This window comes from Pelobates fuscus, chromosome 7 (genome assembly GCF_036172605.1).
Source record: "Pelobates fuscus isolate aPelFus1 chromosome 7, aPelFus1.pri, whole genome shotgun sequence".
Classification (NCBI taxonomy): domain Eukaryota; kingdom Metazoa; phylum Chordata; class Amphibia; order Anura; family Pelobatidae; genus Pelobates; species Pelobates fuscus.
In genome coordinates, this window is record NC_086323.1 from 77921942 (window position 1) to 77945824 (window position 23883).

The 23883-nt window shown below is 44.1% G+C and overlaps 1 protein-coding gene across 1 annotated transcript in view; it reads left to right on the top strand.

Moving 5' to 3' along the window:
• LOC134569157 (receptor-type tyrosine-protein phosphatase C-like) overlaps nucleotides 1-23883 on the top strand; it is an 87866-nt gene that overhangs the window by 57012 nt on the left and 6971 nt on the right. Inside the window, exons 8-10 of the mRNA XM_063428066.1 lie at nucleotides 2932-3150; nucleotides 10209-10325; nucleotides 12146-12286. Of these exons, the coding sequence (XP_063284136.1) occupies nucleotides 2932-3150; nucleotides 10209-10325; nucleotides 12146-12286 (477 nt within the window). The remainder of the gene's footprint in view (nucleotides 1-2931; nucleotides 3151-10208; nucleotides 10326-12145; nucleotides 12287-23883) is intronic.

Consider the following 23883-nt stretch of genomic DNA (forward strand, 5'->3'; position numbering starts at 1 on the left):
TTAGTTGTGCTCAATACATGATCACACTCTAATCCCCTGATACAATATAGACACATTATCTAACAACCACAAACAGTGATTACATGAGAATGAAGAAGTCGTACCTTTTAGATCTGGTGTTAGATCTAGGTTAGTGCTATGTTTTCCTTCTCTTGGATAATTGTTCCTTATTTGTTTATATTTTATTTGCTTATTTTTGTAATTCCATGTATAAACACCAAGCACTTATTTCTTCTTTTTTAATATTATTAATAAAAGTTAGATTTTACAAATAAGACTGGCCACCACACATTTAACAATTCTGTGCAATATCTTTTAATCCATCAGTGAGGTAGGAATCAACAATTCTCCTCCTATGTGTACCATATTAAACCAACACACCTACCCATAAAAAACTTAGCTGGTTTTTGCTTTTTTTGGTGCCATTCTCTCCTTGTGAAGTTTGTGTCTTCTTGGCTAATAGTAAGAGAGCATTACTCTAACTCCCCGTCCAACTACCGTCCTATCTTGCTACTGCCTTTTGCATCCAAGATCCTTGAAAGAGTTTGACAGATTTCCTTGAGTCCAACTCTCTGCTAGACCCGTTTCAGTCTGGTTTCTCCGCTAAGCACTCTCTGGAAACGGCACTGACCAAAGTATCCAATGATCTACTCGCTGCAAAATCTCGTGGTCACTACTCTATCCTAATTCTCCTTGACCTTTCTGAAGCTTTTGACACTGTTGATTATGAACAGCTTCTTCTAATCCCCTGCAATATCGGTCTACAAGATATTGCTCTCTCCTGTGAAAGTCAATGAGACAGCCACTAGAGGCTGGATTAACCCATAGGTAAACATAGCAGTTTATCTGAAACTGTTATGTTTACAGCAAAAAGGGTTAAACCTAGCTTGACCTGGCACCCAGACCACTTCATTAAGCTGAAGTGGTCTGGGTGCCTATAATGATCCTAAAGCAGGATTTTGAGTCAGACTTGTAGCAAAAAGATTTGAACACTTTGAAAAATACTGTTAACAGTTTTTTTGTCCCTGACAGAGTCTTTCAATGCCCCTGACAGAGCATTTTAATGTCCCTAGCAGAGAAGTTCAATGCCCCTGACCGTCTTTTAATGCCCTGACAGAGCCTTTTAATGTCCTTAGCAGAGAATTTCAATGCCCCTAACAGAGTCTTTCAATGCCCCACAAAGAGTCTTTCAATGCCCCTGACACAGCCTTTTAATGTTCCTTGCAGAGAATTTCAATGCCCCTGACAGTATTTTAATGCCCCTGACAGAGCCGTTTAATGTCCCTTACAGAGCCTTTTAATGTCCCTGGCAGATAATTTCAATGCACCTGACAAAGCATTTTAATGTCCCTTACATAGCCTTTTAAGGTCCCTAGCAGAGAATTTCAATGCCCCTGACAGTCTTTCAATGCCCCTCAAAGGGTCTTTCAATGCCCCTGACACAACCTTTTAATGTCCCTAGCAGAGAATTTCAATGTCCCTGACAGAGTCTTTCAATGTCCATGACAGAGCCTATTATTGTCCCTTATAGAGCCTTTTAATGTCCCTAGCAGAGAATTTCAGTGCCTCTGGCAGAGTCTTTCAATGTCCCTGACAGAACCTTTTAATGTCCCTTACAGAGCCTTTTAATGTCCCTAGCAGAGAATTACAATGCCCCTGATAGAGTCTTTCAATGCCCCTCAAAGAGTCTTTCAATGCCCCTGACAGAGCCTTTTATAGTCCCTTACAGAGCCTTTTAATGTCCCTAGCAGAGAATTTCAATGCCCCTGACAGAGTCTTTCAATGCTCCTCAAAGAGTCTTTCAATGACCCTGACAGAGTCTTTCAATGACCCTGACAGAGCCTTTTAATGTCCCTAGTAGAGAATTGCAATGCCCCTCAAAGAGTCTTTCAATGCCCCTGACAGAGCCTTTTAATGTCCCTACCTAACAGAGCTTTATATTTCCCTACCTTACAGAGTTTTCTATGTCCCTACCTAACAGAGCTTTATACCTATGAAAGTAACAGAGCTTTAACTCAGCTCCACTCGCTAGATAGAAAATAGCTGACAGCAGGGCTGGCTGGCTGACGGCTGGGCAGGCTCTCTCACGGACGAGCTAAGTCTAAGTGGCTGGCTAATGACTTAAGATTGCGCAATCTTTGCTGTTTCCGACCTTCCTGGAACAGCAGGTAGCAGTGGCCATCTTGGATGTGGCAAAATGCAGCCGGGCCCCAATTTTGTTGGGTTCCGCGGAACACTAATTGGTAAACGCTGATCTAGACAAACAAGGATGAGTCCGTATCCTGTCCTTCTAAATAAATAGGCAAAGATATTACTTATAAAATACATATTGGTCAAGATAAAAGACTGGAGTGGATATATGGGGAGGAATTCTGATGGGAAGATAGGAGGGTATAAGACTATTTTAATAAATTTTACGTGGAAAACAGCTCAATAAGCAGAATCAAAAAGATGAATGATACATTGAGTAGGAGAAGGTGGTGTTGGCCCTTAAGAAAAGTAAACGGAATGAAGTAGAACAATACGAGGGAGTGATCTGTCAATCAAAACAAAAAAAGAGAACATTAAATAACTTGGGCTGGGGAGCTGTGAAAAGATAAAAACGGCTAAGGAAGAGGAATAAATAACTTAAATGAGGAGTGATGGGAAGGTGTTTTGCTATACTTTACATATTTTAAGGGTGAATTGAGCTTACACTGTGCATTAGACGTTAACTGCAGTAAAACTGTTTAGATGTGGTTTGCCATTCTTTAAAGTTACACCGATAAAAGCACTACTATTGTCTTTGTATTACACAATATTAAAGAAAAGAAAATCTAATGGCAAGATGTCCGAAAAACCTTGAAAAAAGACGGGAAATGCCAAGAATGTATTTTACGTGTTAAATGTTTTGTTGTGTTCTAATTCCTTTGTGTCTTAATTCCTTATTAGCAAAATTCAAACTACAACGAAAAGGATACAATAATCCTGAGCTACACCTGGAATTGGTGGATGAAAAGAAAATTGAATCTAATCGTTTCCTCATATGTAACAACAAGTCTGAGAGCTCGCCTTTTGTTTTTCAAGTTTTACCATGTGAATATCCAGACATCATCTGCTATGTAGACAACTGTACAAACCCTCTCACTTACAATGAGACCCAGAAACCTGGTAAATTGATTTATTTTTATTAAATGTTACATATGTGTATAGTTGTTGGTGACAACATTAAATAGATCATTTTTAGTGCGTCTCCTAGCTTACCCTTGCAAACAACCGTCTTTAAAGCGGCACTGTCATGCCGAATCCCGTTTTTTTTTTAACCCCCCTCCCGCCTCCACTACATCCAATTGACCCCCTAGTCACCCCCAAATGCCCCTAAGCCCCCCAGATTACCTATTTTTAAATCTGTATCTTCTGCCCCGATCTTTATTCAGGGCGCCGCCATCTTTGTGTGGGTAGGTGAAGTCCCTGTGGGACACGTCATCTACCCACACTACACAGACTGTGAGATTCCCGCACATGCCCAGTGAAACACCTGGACATGCGAACGGGAATTTCATCTATTCATTCATCAGACAGACGAATGAATGAATAGAAAAAATCAGACGAACAAACTAACACTGAGTATCAGTGTTCGTTTGTTCGATCAGTTTATTACAAGGAGGGAGCTACCGACGTGCAGCTCCCTCCTTGTAATATGTAAAGACAGAAGCGGTGGGGAGCTGTGCTCCCCACCACTTCATAAGCCCCCCAGGTCCCCCCCTCACTCTATTGGGGTCAATATGACCCCCATAATAGCACAAGGGAGATTAAAATCTCCCCAATGCCCCTACTCGCTATACCGCGAGTAGGGGCATGTCCACTAAACAGTGAGCAGCCTGTGGCTGCTCACTGTAAAAACATAAATGGTAATAAGGGGGGGGGACCTACTGTCCTCCCCCCTGGCCCCCACCCCTGCGCGGTGGGTGGGGGCACTAATAAAATAATAAGGGGGGGGGGCCTACTGTCCTCCCCCCCTGGCCCCCACCCCTGCGCTGTGGGTGGGGGCCCTAATAAAATAATAAGGGGGGGGGACCTACTGTCCTCCCCCCGGCCCCCACCCCTGCGCGGTGGGTGGGGGCCCTAATAAAACAATAAGGGAGGGGGCCTACTGTCCTCCCCCCCGGCCCCCACCCCTGCGCGGTGGGTGGGGGCCCTAATAAAATAATAAGGGGGGGGGACCTACTGTCCTCCCCCCCGGCCCCCACCCCTGCGCGGTGGGTGGGGGCCCTAATAAAACAATAAGGGGGGGGACCTACTGTCCTCCCCCCTGGCCCCCACCCCTGAGCGGTGGGTGGGGGCCCTAAATGAACCCCCCCCATCAAGGTGACTAGGGGTCCCAAGCCCCTAGTCACCCCCCCCACCCCAAAACATTCTAACCCCTACCTACCCCCCTCACCCTAAAAATAGTGAGGGGGGAATAAAATAACTAACCTGTAAAAAAAATAATTAAACTTACCATTTGACGTCTTCTTTTTTCTAAATTCTTCTTTCTTCAGCCCCCAAAAAGGCAAAATAAAAATCCATCATACCCGTCGCACTTTAAAAATAAATAAATAAAATTAATCCATGTTCACCCATGGAGGGCACGCCGCGTACTGAGCTCCGCAGGGCGGGTCAAGGCTTATATAGCCTTGCCCCGCCCTGCAATTAGGCTTAGAACACACTGATTGGTTGGTTTAAGCCAATCAGAGTGCTCTGTGTCATTTTACAAGCGTGGGAAAATTCCAAAGAACTTTCCCACGCTTGTAAAATGACACAGAGCACTGTGATAGGATGGTTTTCAAGCCATCCAATCACAGTGCTCTGTGTCATTTTACAAGCTTGGGAAAGTTCTTTGGAATTTTCCCACGCTGTGTAAAATGACACAGAGCACTCTGATTGGCTTAAACCAACCAATCAGTGTGTTCTAAGTCTAATTGCAGGGCGGGGCAAGGCTATATAAGCCTTGACCCGCCCTGCGGAGCTCAGTACGCGGCGTGCCCTCCATGGGTGAACATGGATTAATTTTTTTTTGCGCTCGGTTTTTTTTTGTTGTTTTTTAAAGTGCGACGGGTATGATGGATTTTTATTTGGCTTTTTTGGGGGCTGAAGAAAGAAGAATTTAGAAAAAAGAAGACGTCAAATGGTAAGTTTAATTTTTTTTTTTTTACAGGTTAGTTATTTTATTCCCCCCTCACTATTTTTAGGGTGAGGGGGGTAGGTAGGGGATAGAATGTTTTGGGTGGGGGGGGTGACTAGGGGCTTGGGACCCCTAGTCACCTTGATGGGGGGGGGTTCATTTAGGGCCCCCACCCACCGCTCAGGGGTGGGGGCCAGGGGGGGGAGGACAGTAGGTCCCCCCCCTTATTATTTTATTAGGGCCCCCACCCACAGCGCAGGGGTGGGGGCCAGGGGGGGAGGACAGTAGGTCCCCCCCCCTTATTATTTTATTAGGGCCCCCACCCACCGCGCAGGGGTGGGGGCCAGGGGGGGGAGGACAGTAGGTCCCCCCCCTTATTATTTTATTAGGGCCCCCACCCACAGCGCAGGGGTGGGGGCCAGGGGGGGAGGACAGTAGGTCCCCCCCCTTATTATTTTACTAGGGCCCCCACCCACCGCGCAGGGGTGGGGGCCAGGGGGAGAGGACAGTAGGTCCCCCCCCTTATTATTTTATTAGGGCCCCCACCCACCGCGCAGGGGTGGGGGCCAGGGGGGGAGGACAGTAGGTCCCCCCCTTATTATTTTATTAGGGCCCCCACCCACAGCGCAGGGGTGGGGGCCAGGGGGGGAGGACAGTAGGTCCCCCCCTTATTATTTTATTATGGCCCCCACCCACAGCGCAGGGGTGGGGGCCAGGGGGGGAGGACAGTAGGTCCCCCCCTTATTATTTTATTAGGGCCCCCACCCACCGCGCAGGGGTGGGGGCCAGGGGGGAGGACAGTAGGTCCCCCCCATCTTTAACCCCCGCGCAGGGGGGGGGGGGGGGTTATTAGGTGTTTTTTTTTTTTTTTTACAGTGAGCAGCCACAGGCTGCTCACTGCTTACTAGACATGCCCCTACTCGCGGTATAGCGAGTAGGGGCATATTATTTACTAATACTAAGTAATCTTTACTTAGTATTAGTACATTTGGCTTCAAGACCAATTCAGGTCTTTCAGCCTTTTAGTAGATAGCTCCCTGATACCGTGGGAATTAGGGAGTTATCTACTAAGTGGCTGCAAGATGCAGCCACAGCAATGAATAGGATCGGAGTTTCATTCATTAGAATGAAATTCCGATACGAACAAAGTACCGAATTGCATCCTAACACCAATGGAGAAACTCTTCTCATTCTGTTAGGATGCAATTCGGCAGTTTTGCCGGCGTTCTGTCTAAGTGACAGGACTTTCGGCAATACTGACAGGAAGTATTGTGGGAACTGGGAGGAAAGCTAGGGATCATGGGAAAATTGCTCTGACCAGCGGAAATGAAGCACACTTTGCTCCTCCGCTGGTCAGAGCTGGTCAAGCGGAGGAATCCTCCATAAGGCAAAGAGTCCCTACTTTGTCTTATAATTTTAAAGAAAACTAAAGAAGAATGGAAGAAAAGAATAACAGATCCTGAGAGAGGCGGAGAAGAGGAAGAGATTGAGGAAAGGTAAGTTCGGCATGACAGTGCCGCTTTAAGTTATATTGAGTCATCATTAAAAGAAACAGTTATATTCACGATCATGCCATGTATGCAGGCTTCCGAGGGTAAATGAGCTCAGACAGCAGATCTATTTTCCTAGTGTAAGTGCAAGCAATGCATGACACTAGGAAAACAACTGGTGCCAATCTGTGTAATTATATTTGCAAACAGTGACACTTCATTGCTGTGTGAGCTATAAGTAGTAAAAACTGTAAAAAAAATAAAATAAAAATAGATCCAAAGGGCCCTGGTATGTTTTTTTTAAACACATAACAACATTAACCCTTAGTAGTGTTACTCATGAGCTGGCGGGGGTATTCTGTTTGAGACGCGCACGCCGAATGCTTGAGCTTTTCATGAGGCCCGTGCAGGAAATGGAACACAGGTGGGACCGCTCGCACCGAATACCATGTGCATTTGCTCAATCTGTCCCTTGAAGGGGTTAAACACTGCTCGCATTCCGAGTGCGTTTTTTAAAGGGGAAATGGACGCATCTGACCCTTCTTGGTCCATGTACGTTCTGAGGTCACAGGCATGATGTGGACCAATCACTTAATATTTCAACCTATCCAACCATATGTGCTTTGCAATATTGTGGTTTCTGTTTCCAGTACCATTTATTCTTCGTGTAAAATACTGGTGTTGACCTTGGCTTTGTTACTGTGCGTGCATTTATCCTCAACCCTTTCCTGTGTTGTTTGCCTGTTTGACTGATTACCGTGTGCCTGATTCTGGCTAGTCCTCGTTTTTGCTGTTTCTCTGTTACCTGGTCTCGGCTATGCTTTTATCTCTGTCTAACATTAATACCTTATTTCCTTGTTTTGTCCCCTGCTATCCTAAAATCAGCATGATTTGTTTTTTACCTTGTGACACCCTTTCAGTGCACAGCAATACACTGCTCTCCCTTGTGGCTCTGAAAGTGAAAGAAAATAGCGTGAGACCAACAGTTGCCCTGTTCTATGACCAACTGTGCATTAATTTATCCCTCTTTGTAAAATATGAAATCATTTGATCAAGGACTGATTTACATCAAATACATCCCTTAGAATATAAAATTATAGGTTGTATATGTCTAAACCATAATAAAGGTGGAAACACAGTTGCAGGATTCTGCACAAAACCAAGTATGTATAAAGATAAATATATTACACAATCTGGATGGACAGCAAGCAATGTACCTAATTAAGTAATGTTCAGGAATTAATTACAAAACTGCAGAGTGCATCACATAACAGCAGGGCACAGCAGCACAAATGTTAAATGTTCTGTACAGAAGTGAAGTCAATCAAAAGTTAATTTTATTTCAAGACAAGGAGGCTGATATTGTACTTAAAGGGACACTATGGTAACCAGAAAAACTAAAGCTTATTGTATTTGTTCTGGTGAGTATAATCATACCCTTCAGGTTTTTTGCTGTAAACACTTTCTTTTCAGAGAAAGGCAGTGTGTGCATTACAGCCTAAGGACACCTCCAGTTGCCACTCCTCAGATGACCCTCATGCATACACTGAACTTTCCTCATAGAGATACATTGATAGTGGTTTTAACACTTTAGGATCAGGAAAACATGTTTGTGTTTCTGATCCTATTGTGTTCCTTTAACTCTTTCTTTACTTTAACACAGCAGCAAATAACTTTACATGTTTGAATTCTTTATTTTTGCAGTGCTTATGGTGGTAACAGTCAGGCACGTGGTACCCCAAAGGCAATCCGCATGCATATTTCAAAACAAAGAGTGATAACATGGAAAGCATTAGGGTATGATAGTACAATGCACTATTTTTATATTTATGAACAGGCTTAGATCACGTTATTTTGGTATGTTATAGATTGTTTTTGTGAACATGCTAAACTAGGCAATTTTATGCATACGTTAGTAATCTATTAAACAGACGATTATATTTTTGTTGAACATGCTAAACTAGGCAATTTTATGCATACGTTAGTAATCTATTAAACAGACGATTATATCAGCGTTAAACTCTTTGTAGATAACATTAGCTTGTCACAGTCGCTTAGAACATTTGCTCATACAAGTTGCCTAGAACAATAGTAATACAGCATAGTGGGGTATGCAGCTTGAGAGTGGGGTCGCGTGCGAAGACATACTGTTCTGCTGAGAGGGTGAGAAAGGGGCATCTGGCACCAACCGTGTAAGCCCTAGGTAAGTCCCGTTTTGTCCCTTAGGATGGGGGCTGACAGTGAAGAGTATAGACTGCTAGCCATCCCCAGCGATGGGACTCAGCTCCAGCAGTGCTTGCAGTGTGTGTAGCTTTACGGCTCCCCGATTTGCGGCTTTGGCTTGAAAGGGTGGTGACGAGCTGTGCCCTCTACTGATTCCCTGGTCGGGTGAGTGGCTGTTGTGGCGCATTGGGCTGGTGAGTTCGCTCTCCTGGATGTGGGAGTAAGCATGTGGGTTGCCATTGTAGATCTGCCCAGGTGCAAACTCCAAGCTCACTTGTGGGCTGTGTGTTGCTCCCACCCAAGTGCCATGCTGAGAGGCTGCAGCTTTCCCTTTGTCCTGGGTCCGGTGCGGTTGCCGTATCTGCATTCAGACGGCTGTTGTGGCTCCATATCGCAGGAGCAGTAGTGTAGGTGCTCTGAACCGCCGCCATTGTGGGTTTGGGCCTTGTGTGCCTGGCGCCTTGTAGTCATCTTGCAGGTCAGTTTGCGTGCGCCCCAGTGTGGACTGGGATGACCCCCCCGGCCCAGAGGCGGGGGAACAGGAGCCGGCAGGCATTAAGCACTCCAGAGTGGGGCAGTATAGTAGGGAGACAGGGCAGCGGCCGTCCACCCCGCTCCCCCTAAAGTAGGCCGCGGCCTCCGAAGTCCCGTGCTGCCCGTGTGGGATCCGGAACTCCCGATCTCGGGGTCCGCTACCCTTCCCACCGCTGTATGAGTCGTTTCTCGCTGGTTGTGGGTTTGGATGACCGCCTATGTTGCCTCCGATGTCGGATTTCTCAGGAGCCCATCTGCCATGCGACTGGTCAGCATGGCGGACCGGCCCCGCCCCCCAACTTTACATTTTTGATATGGTGTCCTGCTGTTTTTTTCCTTTTTTGTGAATTGATTCTGAAATGTCTTGATTGGATACATTGCTTGCAGCTCATCTTGATACCTACTTGGAAAGGACAAGGGTGGATTCTCAGGCAAGGAAACATCTGTGTGACGGCACAAATTCATTAGGTGTCCATTACTTAGCTATTGCATGGAATCTCGTATCTCAGTAATTTATTTTATTATCCAAACAAAATCCAGCAGGATGAGTCCCAAAGAAATAGAGATTTTACTTGAAGTGAGTGGAATTAATGTAAATTAAGAAAGAGCTTCATCTGCCATACATTCCTCTGAAGTCCTCTAAGAAAGCTGTAGGGAAATGCTTAGTCTACCTTATTGGAAACATGTAAGTTTCCGTTAGCAAGAATATGCAATGAGGTCAATTAATAATTGTTAAAATAAATTCTATGTTTGTGATGTTTTAATAAACTGTTAATTTTGTGTTTGACATATAGAATAATTGTCATTTTTTTCTTCAGCTGAGAATGATTTTCATTTGAACGTGACTACAGGTAGCACATCAGTTACCTTGACTTGGAATACGATCTTAAAACACTGTGAGGTGAGAGGAGAATATAATTGCAGCAGTGATGATGGTAAGTTCATTTAGACAGACAGGTAGATAAACAAAAAGATAGACAGACCTCCACAATCCAATGTGTCTGTGCTAATCCGTATGCATGCACAGCACATGTTATTATAAAAATATAAACCAGTGACAAAATTATAAAATTAAATAGTAAACATTATTGTAAATAACTAGAGTATATTGCAATATTTATATTTTTTTCTGTTTTCCAAATCAAAAGTGTACCTAGGTTACTTGGCACCTATAGTTAAATTGTATGTGCTCTTCTAGAGTAAACATTTTGAGTGTATTTTAAACCCCCATTTCTTCCTGGTTTAACTCTTATCCCAACATATGTGAGACACTATTCCCCATGTGTCTCACTTAGCACCCCGTGTGTAATCCTCCTCTTGACACCCTGGACCAAAACAACTGTAGCACAATGAAGTGGATTTAGAATATATAGACCATGCAACTGCTATCAAACTGCTCAGTTGTCTGCAACGTAGGACTTAGATCACATATACTTGCCTGCTACAGCCTACTGCATCCTCCTGTGTGTGATCCAAGTTCAATTAACGTAACAGTAAAGAAGAGCTTTTAAAATAAACATACTGTGCAGTAAAATCAAAACCTTATTTTCATGGAAACTGTGTGAATCACAACCAGGGGAGGTGTGACTAGGGCTGCATAAACAAAGTGATTTAACTCCTAAATGGCAGATAACTGGGCAGTGAGACTGCAGGGGCATGATCTATACAACAAAACTGCTTCATTAAGCTCAAAATGCTTTGGTGCTAAGAGTATACCATTTAACCACCCAATGTGTGTCTCTTATCCCTATGTTTTATCTCCTTCCCCCATTCCCTGCACTCTACTTCCTAGAGGTAGAGGATCTCCATTATTCTCTCCCTGGTCTGAGCAGCTTGCTCATACCTCCCTATCAGTCAGGGCGGATGATAATGACGATCCTCTCCTGCAAGACCACACTACAAAGACTGGGAGCTGTGTGTACTTCTCCTCCAACTGGTCACCTGGTGCAGACACACTCTTGTTTGCAAACTACTGCTTTGAATAAATACTACTTTCCATTTAAATGTTAGATACTTCGCCTGAGATAAAAATCCAAAATTCTACAGGCCTCCCATCTTTCATAAATTTGGGGACACAAGGGAATATCCCCACAAACTGTAGCACTAATGCATCATTAGTGCCGTGTCCAGGTCACTAGGACCCTGCAGGAAGTACTGAAGCCCTGCTCCCTGTATAGTCTGCCTTTCATGAGCTGGCCTGGGTGAGTTGCATAATACAGCAGATAAGGAAAACCAGAATTCTGATTACTGAGTTTGGGTGCAGACTGCCCAGTATCTTTCCACAGACCTCACAGTAAAATAACCAATAGTGGAGTTGCAACACCAAGTAGATTTAAGAGGAGATTTTTTGCAATGTTTCAACCAAATATAGTGTCTTTGTCAAGCATGAGTTCCCAGAGACAAATACATTTTAAATACTCACTTAATTACACAAAATGACTTGATCTGCCCCAAGGTGGAGCTAAGTAATTACCAGAAAACATTAATCCCTTAACCGCATTAGTGAAGCATTAAAGAATAAAGGCCAGGGACTAATGAGAATATTTAGAAAATTGGGCAGACTAGATGGGCAGAATGGTTCTTATCTGCCATCACATTCTATGTTTCTATGTTTAGATAATAAATCATTTTATACCCCTTGCCATGCGTATATAATTCTAATAAAATAAGCTTCTTAGAACAGTAATAGAAAAAATAGTAAAAAGTTCAGAATTTTTGTTAACTGCATTATTTTTGTGTATTTTTTATTATACAGGGAAATATAAATGGAAACATGACTCGGCAGTAAATCCCCCTATTTTGGATTCATATTCTAACTACACCTGCACTGCAAACTTATTCTATGGAAATCATTTAATTAAAAATGAGACAAGAAAAATTAGAACAATGATTGGGAGTAAGTATTATAATGTAGTGCATGAGTAAACTGTAATGTAATTATGAATTCAATGATAACAGTGATATTAGGACTACATGCTAATCAGTTATACTTCTGGAGCAGTGATATCAGAAATAGAGTATACAGATATCTAATTAGGGATTATTCTAGCCTCGGTGAGGGAATAATCTAAATTTTATTAAAGACAGGAGGCGAATATTTGCTTTACCTTCTTTACTGAAACCTCCAGCAGCAAAGAAACAGTTAACAGAACTTTTCAAAACAACCAATCAGAACAAAGCAACAGTAGTATAAAACCCCTAAGCAGGCTCTTCCACTTCCTCTTTCTTTGATGAGGTCGAGCAGGAGAGCAAGGAAACCAACGAATCCACCTTGTAGCAGACACATCCAGAGAAATAATCGTCAAGCCCAGAGAGAAAATAGATTACACTGCAAGAAAAAGGAAAACATCGTGAAAGTAAACTGTCAAGGCAAGATGTCATATCCATACAATATCACTTGCACATTATAATACCTGATGAATAAACAAAGTCTACCGATCTTATGAAGACCTAGTATGTACCTAAACTAAAAGGCATTGACGAAACATAATTACAACACAAACATGATGAATAAAAATGCACACAGACGGTCGCTAAATAATAGAAATAAGCTTTATTATATAAAACAATGCATTCACAAAACATAACAATATCCCCAATTAATTATAAGACCCAAATCCAGGGAGGGAACGTAAGAAAAGGGGGGGGAAATATTCGCCTCCTGTCTTTAATAAAATTTAGATTATTCCCTCACCGAGGCTAGAATAATCCCTAATTTTATGGCAGGACAGGAGGCTTCATATTTGCAATTTTAACGCCCAAATAGTAGAACCAGAAGCAATATGACATAGAGGACTGAAATGAAAGGAGAATGGAAAACCCATTCCCTAAACCAAGCAGCGGTGTATAGAAAATGCAGAAACAGTTCAAAACGTCCGTACGCAGAAATCAACAGCTGTCCATGAGTAGACGGAGGAAAGAACCAGATCCTGGATCTACATGGTCGTGTACAACAGAGCCGTGACCTATCCGGAGAATAGGGGTACAACACAGAGGACGAATAGAAAGGAAATATGTGTGGAGCAGAAACCGATGTACTGAACGGCAAGAAGGAAGAAGACACTACGTCGATACCATGACGTCAGAACGCCATGAAATACAAGATGTACTGGGGAAAACCGTAAGCGGAAAAACTGGCGCAAGGCAAGTCCTTGTCATCAGGTCATTCCTCAAGGAAATGCAGAACACACGATACCACTAGACTTGAGGAATAGCAAGAGATAGGGCTCCTGTACGGTATACTCCTCTTGGTAGACTGCAGACCACGAGATCCTTACCAATGCCAGAATCTTGCGAAAACGCACATGAGTCGTCCTCTAGCTGACATAGGACGTGAATGGCCCCATACGATCCTACCCTGAGAGGGCAACTCAGCCAGACAATGGGGACAGCCATAGGGACCCAAACATCTCTCCAGACACCAGTCATGGCAGGCTACCCCTGTGGATCCCACACAGGACCTGGAGACAGGGAGTCGTAGATTGCCTTCCCATGGCAAACTCCAGCAAAAGGGGAAAGCACGGAGGACTCCTCCGAAGTGGTGTGGCCAGGCGAAACGACACTCCCAGGAATTCGGTCTGAAGCAAAGCCCGAAGTATCCTGGAAGTAAACAGGATGCGTACGCCCCGAAGGAGACCAAGCTTGGAAAACGCGTCCCTCGCCTTGCTGAGGGTCCGGCAGCCAGCTGGAGAACCGCTCCGTATGGCAGTTCGCACCGAATTTAATCATGCCAGTAGTCGAGACCCCGGAGGGTGAGGCAACCAATCATTGGGGTCTCTCCATGGTCGGATGAAGCCGTCCGCCACATGAGTGTCTCGTCCCGCAGACATTGTCACAAATGACGAATACTTGTCCAGACGCTATAGATAGCGATCCTACGTGAGATCCGACTGCAGTCCAAAGTGGGCAACCAGTGATAAGTCCAGGCCGGAAGGTAGCGAGCAGTACCACTTCCCCTGGGAAAGCCCTAAACGTTGAACAAACCTGCAGGAAGTTCCATGCAGTTGGCGTGAAGAGGTTCCTCCTTTGAACTCCAGAGTCCAGGCCGAAGTTGGTTGGGGTCCGAAACTCCTAGGTAGGCCAGGTCCCCCTATGTCGGAGTCATCAATTAAGTTTTAGATGATCTTCGTCCGAAGGTCACATGATTCGGCCATACCAGGCCGAGGACCCGAGAAAGTGTCATGTTGGAGCGGCTGATAGTACCGGAACCTGGAGGTATGGCCTCGATGGCGAATAACAACTGGTCAATCGACCGGGTTGGGCCCCTAAGTGTGACCCGCAGGTTGCGGAGCATATGCCTGGCATTTTCCTTGAAGACAGACATCTTGGTCCTCGGGTGGCGGAGCATGCCTGGACCGAATATCCTATGAAAGACAAGAAACTGGGTTGACTGGGAGTGAGTCAGATTCAATATGTCTATGTTGATGGCAAAATCCATGTGGGTTTCTCGCATGTCCAGTCGAGGGAGAGAACCAATCATCCACGCCGAGCAGCTCTGAGGGAATGAGTGCCCTCCGTCTCAAAGTGTCCACAGGCGACATATGCATTGGGAGCATGTAGGATGGGAATGGGGTGGGAGTCCACTCCGCCGCACACTTCGCCCAGCCTGGCAACTTCGGAATGGACTTCGGAATGGCCTCTTTTGGTCATGCGTATTGCTCATGGAACGGTCCAAGGATCCCCGTTTTGCGGCTCTCAGGGGTAGAAACCAACTAGGCGATACCTATAAGTCATATAGGTACATTCCAAAAGGGAATTTAGTATTATTCGCTTTCCAAGCTGTAACGCGCCATTTGTCCCGAGGAAACATCTGTGTCCGCGTGTCGTCGACATCCAGTGGTTAGTCCCGGATAGAGTGCAAACCCTGTATCAGGTGTCTGCGGGGACCTTTCCGGACCCTGTCATGAAGACTGATCCTCTAGATGAATCCATTCATTAGCCAACGCGTACCAGGGGTGCTCGGTGTAGCGTCTAGAATGGCCGGTGGAGTGTCCCCTGTAGGGTACCGATGGTTTCTGGCAGTGAGGTCAGCGGGGTAGCATGAGGACAGGACAAGTGACCTTATGGGCACGGGAGATTTGTCCTTTAGTCGTGATTGCATAACTGTCATAGAGGTAACACTGTTGGAGTGATACCTGGTGAGGCCAGCTGGGGGTCGCCCAGCGTGCAAGAGGGGGTCACCCAACAAGCACAAGCATATTATGCAGTATAGGCCAGCAGGGGAGGGGGTCACCCTCAGTCTGAACATAATCGGACACTGTAGGTACAGTAGTGCCGTAGTGGTTGGCCTTCAGACGTGATTGCATAACTGCCATAGAGGTAACACTGTCTGAGTGATACCTGGTGCGGCCAGCTGGGGGTCACCCAGCGTGCAAGAGGGGGTCACCCAACAAGCACAAGCATACTATGCAGTATAGGCCAACAGAGGAGGGGGTCACCCTCAGTCTGAATATAATCGGACACTGTAGGTACAGTAGTGCCGTAGTGGTTAGCCTTCAGACATGATTGCATAACTGCTATAGAGGTAACACTGTCTGAGTGATACCTGGTGCGGCCAGCTGGGGGTCACCCAGCGTGCAAGAGGGGGTCACCCAACAAGCACAAGCATACTATGCAGTATAGGCCAGCAGGGGAGGGGGTCACCCTCAGTCTGAGCATAATCGGACACTGTAGGTACAGTAGTGCCGTAGTGGTTAGCTGTAAAATAAAAGTAGCCAGACATTGCCAGTCCAGCAGTGCAGCCGGCAGGAGGGGGTCACCCTCATATAACCATAACCGGGCATTGCAGATCCAGCAGAGCTGTAGGTAAGAGGGGGTCACCCTCAGGGTGGTATCATAGAGGTCTGTACACCCAGTAGTGCGGTCAGCGAGAGGGGGTCACTCTCATTACGGTTATGACAGGACTGTATGTGGGGTCGGTTAGCCCCCCTGAGGGGTAGAAGGGTCCATACAGCTAGAAGCTGATGCACAGCTACAGACCACACAGGCATAATAATATTAGGATACATTTGAAGTGTATGTATTGTGGAAAATTTAAGTCCCTTGCAGGAAGGGCAGCAAAACCTTGGCAGGGGAGCTAGGTGCTGAAAACAGACCATATAATGTTTGTTGAGAGAAAGGCTTGAGTAGCATATATCACATGTGGCATAGTCTTGTTACACAATGATTTTTAAACAAAGATATTTATTTGAGCAGTAATACCACTGTAAATCTAAAATTCTCCTTAGTAGCAAAAGGTGTGGCAAGTTTACTGCTAGGATAGAGAACCTAGTCACATTGCATCAGACAACATAGTAAGCTGCAGTGTGAGCTGAGAGAGTGCCTGGGACAGATCCTGCTATCCAGGATCTGTCACATATGCAGCATGTGAGACAGGCACAGTAAGTAGCGGGATAGCTGAAAAATTGGGCCACCTCCCCTTGTATAGGGAGAGGGAAGGCTGGCCACATGGCCAGCAGGCAGAAGGGCAGCTCGGTGGGTGAGACCGGGCTGTATGCGACGCATGGAGCCCATGCGGCTCCAACAAAATGGCCGCCGCGGCTCCAACAAAATGGCCGCCGCGGCCACAAAAGGCCTAGCGCGGCGCTGCCACGGTTGAAAAAGTCGCTCAGCAAGCGGCCAGGGGCCGCGGGGAGCAGGTGGGGAATAAGGGAGAAAGGGTATGGGCGACAGAGCCCAGCAGGGGGACCCAGGGAGGGGAAACAGAGTACAGGCAGAGTAAAAGCATTAAAGCAGGGACATCCAGTCCCCATACAGCAGAGAGAAAACTGCATGCTACATAGCATGGAGTGGTATAGGAAATAACACAGAATAAACTGCCTAGCTAAACACAGCAATAGACTGCCTAGCTAAACACAGCAATAGACTGCCTAAAGAAAGCCAGCAATAGACTGCCTAGATAAACACAGCAATAGACTGCCTAGATAAACACAGCAATAGACTGCCTAGATAAACACAGCAGACAAATTGTTAAAATAAATTCAGCAAGAAACCTGCCTAAATAAACCCAGCAATTAAACTGCTTAAACAAACCTAGTAAATAGACTGATTAAACAGACTGTTTAAATAAACAAGCAGCATGTAGGATAAAAAAACAACCCAGAGCAGAAACAACTCTGAGTTGGTGAGTGCTCACCTGGAGGCAGCAGCAAAGAAAGAGGAAGTGGAAGAGCCTGCTTAGGGGTTTTATACTACTGTTGCTTTGTTCTGATTGGTTGTTTTGAAAAGTTCTGTTAACTGTTTCTTTGCTGCTGGAGGTTTCAGTAAAGAAGGTAAAGCAAATATGAAGCCTCCTGTCCTGCCATAAAATCATAGTTGTAGAATAATAATATTTGGAATGAGAAATTCTTATTATTAGCTTGGAGATGTGATGTCAATACTATAGGGTGTGATATTTTAGAATCAAATTAGTCTATTCAGTGAACATCAAATTGTAGTGAACTGAAAATTAAATTGCAAATGTTAGGGGGAAAAATGTGTTTTTACAATTCACTTTTCGGTTCACTACTATGAATAAACCTCACATAATGGTGATATCTGGAGTTGCAAGAGCTAACATGTATTCCTTGATATATATATATAATTGCTCTATACTGATAAAAGTTGTTGGAAGGTGAGCGGGGGAGATAGAGCTAGCCACACAAAGGTATATGGGGGGATGAAAAAAGGAACATCCTGGGGATGTAAAGTGGAACATCTAAAGACTAAAGGATGACAAACTAGAAAGGATGACAGAAAATTAACAGGAAACAGGCTGACAGAGGCACACAAGGTAGAAGAGACTGACAGGCATAAATCACCATCTAAAATTCTAAATGTGTTTTATATAGCTTATTATATTATGCTTAACTTATATTTAGTTAACATAATGCATGTAAGCCGCCATTTGTAACCCCTTATGAAACTAAGTATGTATCACAGTTGTAAAAGGGAAGCTGCAAGTCACTATTGTCATGTTATACACTTTTAGAATATGTGGGGTCTAACCAAGGCATTAAAAGACAACAAACATTTCTTCTTTACCTTACTCCAAGCCCCTAAGTGCTTGCCTTGTCCCATACCATCAGCGAATGTGTCCAACTTGACTCAGAAGAAACCAAATAAACCACTAGGGTGCACAAGGTTACTAACAAAGGAATATTCTGAGATTTAAAATAATTTAAACATATTGCATTTCCATGCTCAACAGTCTTGCTACCATCACCAAGTATATTTAAATGTGTAGGCACTTAATCATAAGTTATATAGAACTATAATTTCTTCACCTTAAAGGGACACTATAGGCATCCAGACCATTTCATCTTGTAAAATATTGCAGTTTAAAAAAAAAAAAAAAATTAAGAACAACTCATCTGTATTGCAGAGGCATCCCAGTCTCACATTGGTTCCATGTGAGATCATCCTCATATATGATCTTAGCATTTTAACCCCTTAAGGACGGCGGGCGTTCTATGCCGTCCTTAAGGAATCGGCTCTAAATGCTGCAGGGCGGCATAGAACGCCCAAACTGTCCTTTGTACTTACCCAGTCGCTGGCGATCCCATGCCGGCAATCGCGGTATGGGGACTCACCTGGGAGCCCAGGGAGTCACCCTCTGTCCTCTTCGGCCCCCCTGGGCCATGTGATCGCGAGGTCCTTGCGAGGACCTCACGATCACATGGACGGCATAGCCGTCCAAGGCATTGCCAGCAGGGGGAATGCCTGTAATGACAGGTACTCCCCCTGCTGTCTGAAAATAAAATGAAATAAAGTTAAATCAGTGTAAAAATAAATAATATATACTTAGATCATATATATATATTTATTATATATATGATTTAAGTATATATATATATACACACATATATACACATATATACACATACACTGTCTATGTGTATTTTAATATTAATATATATATATAATTATAAATATAAAATAATATCAAAATACACATACAATGATATTGATTAAATATATATATAATTTTCATTATATATATATATATATATGTATACATAAAATAAAATAAATAAATCTGTACATTCGTTCTAACTGTATTTTAAAATGAATATATATATATATATATATATATATATATATATTGATATCAAAATACATGTAGAACGAAATAATATATATGTAACGGCACCCCCAGGCATAAAGGGGTTAAACCACCGTTTAGAAGATCTTTCCCTTCCAGAGATACAGGCACAGCTACTGCAGAACACCAAACTCCCGAACTGAATACAAGGGAATGCTCCAAACTCCCGAACTGCATACAAAATAGCACTCCAAACTCCCGAACTGGAACCTCACGAATAGCTGCTAGCAGATGAACTGGAAAAGCACCCAAGCGGCTTACACTCCTGGCAATCAGTCTCTAACAGCATACAGTAAATCCCCCCAAAGACGAGACAGAGCTCCGTGTTGAGGGTCAAGCAGTGGTCTGACTGTACTGGCACATACCGCCTCTTTTATTCCCAATCCACAAGCATAGTACTGCCAACAGGGTTTTACAGAACAACCAATCAATCCGTACAATACACACAGACACTCCCACACAAAATCCTCCCCTCTGCCTGTGATATGATTACTGAACACAATGGGTAATATAATTATCACAGGCAGAGGAATACAGTTTTTACAAAATATTAATAACTTCTAAAATATACATGCCATTCACATAAAACATACATTTTCATAATCAGCATGCTGGAAATAAACACATACTCAAAAATCAGGGCAATCGGTTCAGGGGTTAAAAAGTTGTTGTTTTTTTTTTTGTAAATTCTTTATTAGAACAATCAGGTGAGTACAGAATCACAAAAATACTTACACCACAACAGTGTAAATACGTATAGTCAGTTCGGAGAGTAACACTGAAAGTAAGCGTTGTTGTCTTCTGATTATCTAACATACAGCAAGCATTATACAGCTGTTAATCAATCAGTAAATTATAAGCAATTGAAGCAAATTAAACAATTTAAACAATTATAGGTAGGTGCATCTTCACGAGCCAAAACAGTTTCAGTAACATCAGTAATCGATCAAGCGAGTTTAAACAAGGGGATATCTCAGGGCCCCATTCCTTGGTTCCACTAAGGGGCCTGGCATATAGACCTTATGGCTAAGAAACTAGATAATAACTTCAATCTCAAACATGTTTATATTGGGCACATGGAGCTGTAAGATCCTACGTGGCCCCAGTTGGGCGTAGTGTCGGAGACATGTAGGTATTTGCTGAACTAGGTGTGTTGTGGTGCAATTAAGATTGTCAGTTCCAAGCACATACATTTCACAGTTAAAGACGCCACCCCTCTAATTCGATTCTTAACCAGGGATCACCTAAAGAAGAGAATTCCAGGAGTCGCCTGTGCAACAGAAGTGGTTTGGGTATGTCCGTCTATCGTAGTAGTCCTACAGTCTGAAGCCTGATGCGGTGCCTTGGAGTATTGCAGGTTTTATGTTGTATTCCCGTCCCCCTGTCAGTCTAGTGTGTCATACTTTGGGGTTATTGCTGTGTATGTTCAGTTCCCTAGTTGTTTCTTCAGTTAGCCTTTAGTGATGACATTGGCTCGCCTCCCTGAAATCTACTACATTCCATACCTATAACTCGTGCATCCTCGCAGTCGGGTACCCCTGTTCCCGACCTCCTCGGGCCCAGCCCGAGCCGCCGCCACGGTGTCCTAGAAGTAGGTCGCGTGGGCTTGAGTGGAAGCATTGTATAGTGAGAGAAAGAGAAAGGGGAAGGGGGGGGACAGATGGGGGGGGGGGGGAAGGAGGGTAGGGTGTAAAAGTGGCACCGTGCGTCGACGTGCGCCCGGGCATCCCTGGACCCTGTGTACAATGGTGTGCGTTATGTTCCTCCTGCTCCCGGTCGAGAGAGGTATACATACCACGGGGTCCAGGTGGCGACGTGTTTGGTGCTCCGTCCGAGCAGTTCTGCGTATCGTGCCTCGGCCGTGTGTATGTCTTCTACCCTCTGAAGCCATTCTGTCACAGTCGGTGGTTGGGTCTGTTTCCATTTAGCAGGTATGGATGCCTTTGCCGCATTCAGTAGGTGTCGAATTATCGATCGCTTGTATTGGGCTATTGAGCCTTCCGTGTGATGCAGTAGGGCCATTTCTATGTTGAAGTCAGGTAGGTCTCCCAGGATGGTTGTCATTTCCCTTTGTATATCTTCCCAAAATGGCTTAATCTTTGCGCAATCCCACCAGATGTGTCTTATTGTGCCCGTGTGGGTTTCGCATCTCCAACAGGTGTCCGTAGTACCTGGGAATATCCTGTGTAGTAGAGATGGAGTCCTATACCAGTGGGAGAGTAGCTTAAAGTTGACCTCCTGGTAGTTGGTACTTATGGAGCTTTTGTGTTGTAATATTAGTATCTGTTCCCACTGTGCTTCAGTGAACGTCCTATCCGTCAACTCTTCCCATCTTCTCTTGAACGCCGTGTTTTGTGTGCGATCTCCTGTTATAAGCTGTTGGTAGATGACTGAGACTCTGCCGTCCGCGTCGGAGCCGGTCATGCAGAGGCGTTCGAACCACGTCTGTTCTCTATGTAATGCTACCCTGTTGGGGAGGTTATAATAAAAATGCCGTAATTGAGCGTAGTGAAATCTGTGCATTAGCGTCGGATGCGGTGTTCCACTCCATTCCCGAATGCTCCGTATTCCAGAGTTGCCTAGGACCTCGTATATCGGGACATAATCGTTGTTTCCCTCTATTGGCCAGGAAGATCGGTGCAGCCCTCCACCTATCTCCGAGTTATGAGTTATCGGTATCAGGGGGCTCGGTTGTGGGGAGATACGTAGGTTTCGTCTTATGAGAGACCACGTCTTTAGCGTTTGGGGGTTAAAAAGTTAAGGGAAAGTCTTATTTGACTGACCGCAAGCACATTTTCATGCCCAAAAGAGTTCTATAGATTTGGGTTGTGCGGTCGGTCAATTCCACACAGAAAAATGTCTAAGTCCCATTCGAATGCACGAACGAGATCGTTCGTGCAAATAGCCCAGTCTAACAGTGCGTTTGAATTGTCAAACGCACTTCGATTCCAGTCGAAGCGTCGAAGTTCATGAAGGTAACGGTCAGCGGTGTCCGTGCAAAGGTGTGACCGATTTTAGTTCCATAGATTCAAGGGCACGCACTGCTGACAGCGTTCGACTAAATTAAAATGGCCGCCGCCACCTGTTAAATTTTCAAATGGCGGCCACTTTAACTTATTCAGCACTTTGACAGCATTCGAAGTGCCAATTTAAAAGTACAAATCCTTTCTCTGGGAGTTAAAGGGCCAGCAGCAGCACAACAAAATCCATTATGCCCAAATCTGTTATTTCAAGGGCCAAACCTCCCAGGGACCATAGTCCAGAGGCAACAGGCGGGCAACCAGGCTCCTCCAATGCAATGTGGCGAGATTGGTCTTGTCACAATATATATCTATATACATAAGTATATACGTATATATCACTATATATATACCTATATATAAATAATTCTACGTATATATTTATGTAATGATTTTACATAATTAGGTAATTTTATTAATTACAATTAGCAGGACCAGCCTGACAACCCAGCCCAAAAGTCCAGGGAATTTAATTTGCTAGCACTATATTTAACCCTGTAACTTTCCAAGACACCATAAAACCTGTACATGGGGGGTACTGTTTTACTCAGAAGACTTCGCTGAATTCAAATATTAGTGTTTCAAAACAGTAACATGTATTACAACGACGATATTGTCAGTGAAAGTGACATTTATTTTTTGAATTTTTCACACCCAAATGGCACTTACACGGACAATATAATTGTTGTGATATGTTTTACCGTTTTTGAAACACTAATATTTGTGTTCAGCGAAGTCTCCCGAGTATAACAGTACCCCTCATGTACAGGTTTTATGGTGTTTTTAAAAGGTAGAGAGTCAAATATAAGGCTTGCGTTTCAGTTTTTTCACATTGAAATTTGCCAGATTGGTTATGTTGCGTTTGAGACTGTATGGTAGCCCAGGAATGAGAATTACCCCCATAATGGCATACCATTTGCAAAAGTAGACAACCCAAGGTATTGCAAATAGGGTATGTCCAGTCTTTTTTAGTAGCCACTTAGTCACAAACACTGGCCAAAATTGACGTTCAAATTCGTTTTTTGCATTTTCAAATATTAACACTAATTTTGCCCAGTGTTTGTGACCAAGTGGCTACTAAAAAAGACTGGGCATACCCCATTTGCAATACCTTGGGTTGTCTACTTTTGCAAATGTTATGCCATCATGGGGGTAATTCTCATTCCTGGGCTACCATACGGTCTCAAAGGCAATGTAACCAATCTGGCGAATTTCAATGGGAAAAACTGAAAAATGTAACATGCTATATTTTACCCTGTAACTTCCCAAAACACATAGGTGGTACTGTTTTACATGTGAGACATCGCTGAATACAAATATGTGAATTTTATTGCAGTAAAAGTAAACAGTATTATGACATTCTATGACATTCTTATTTTCTCCCATTTTTTT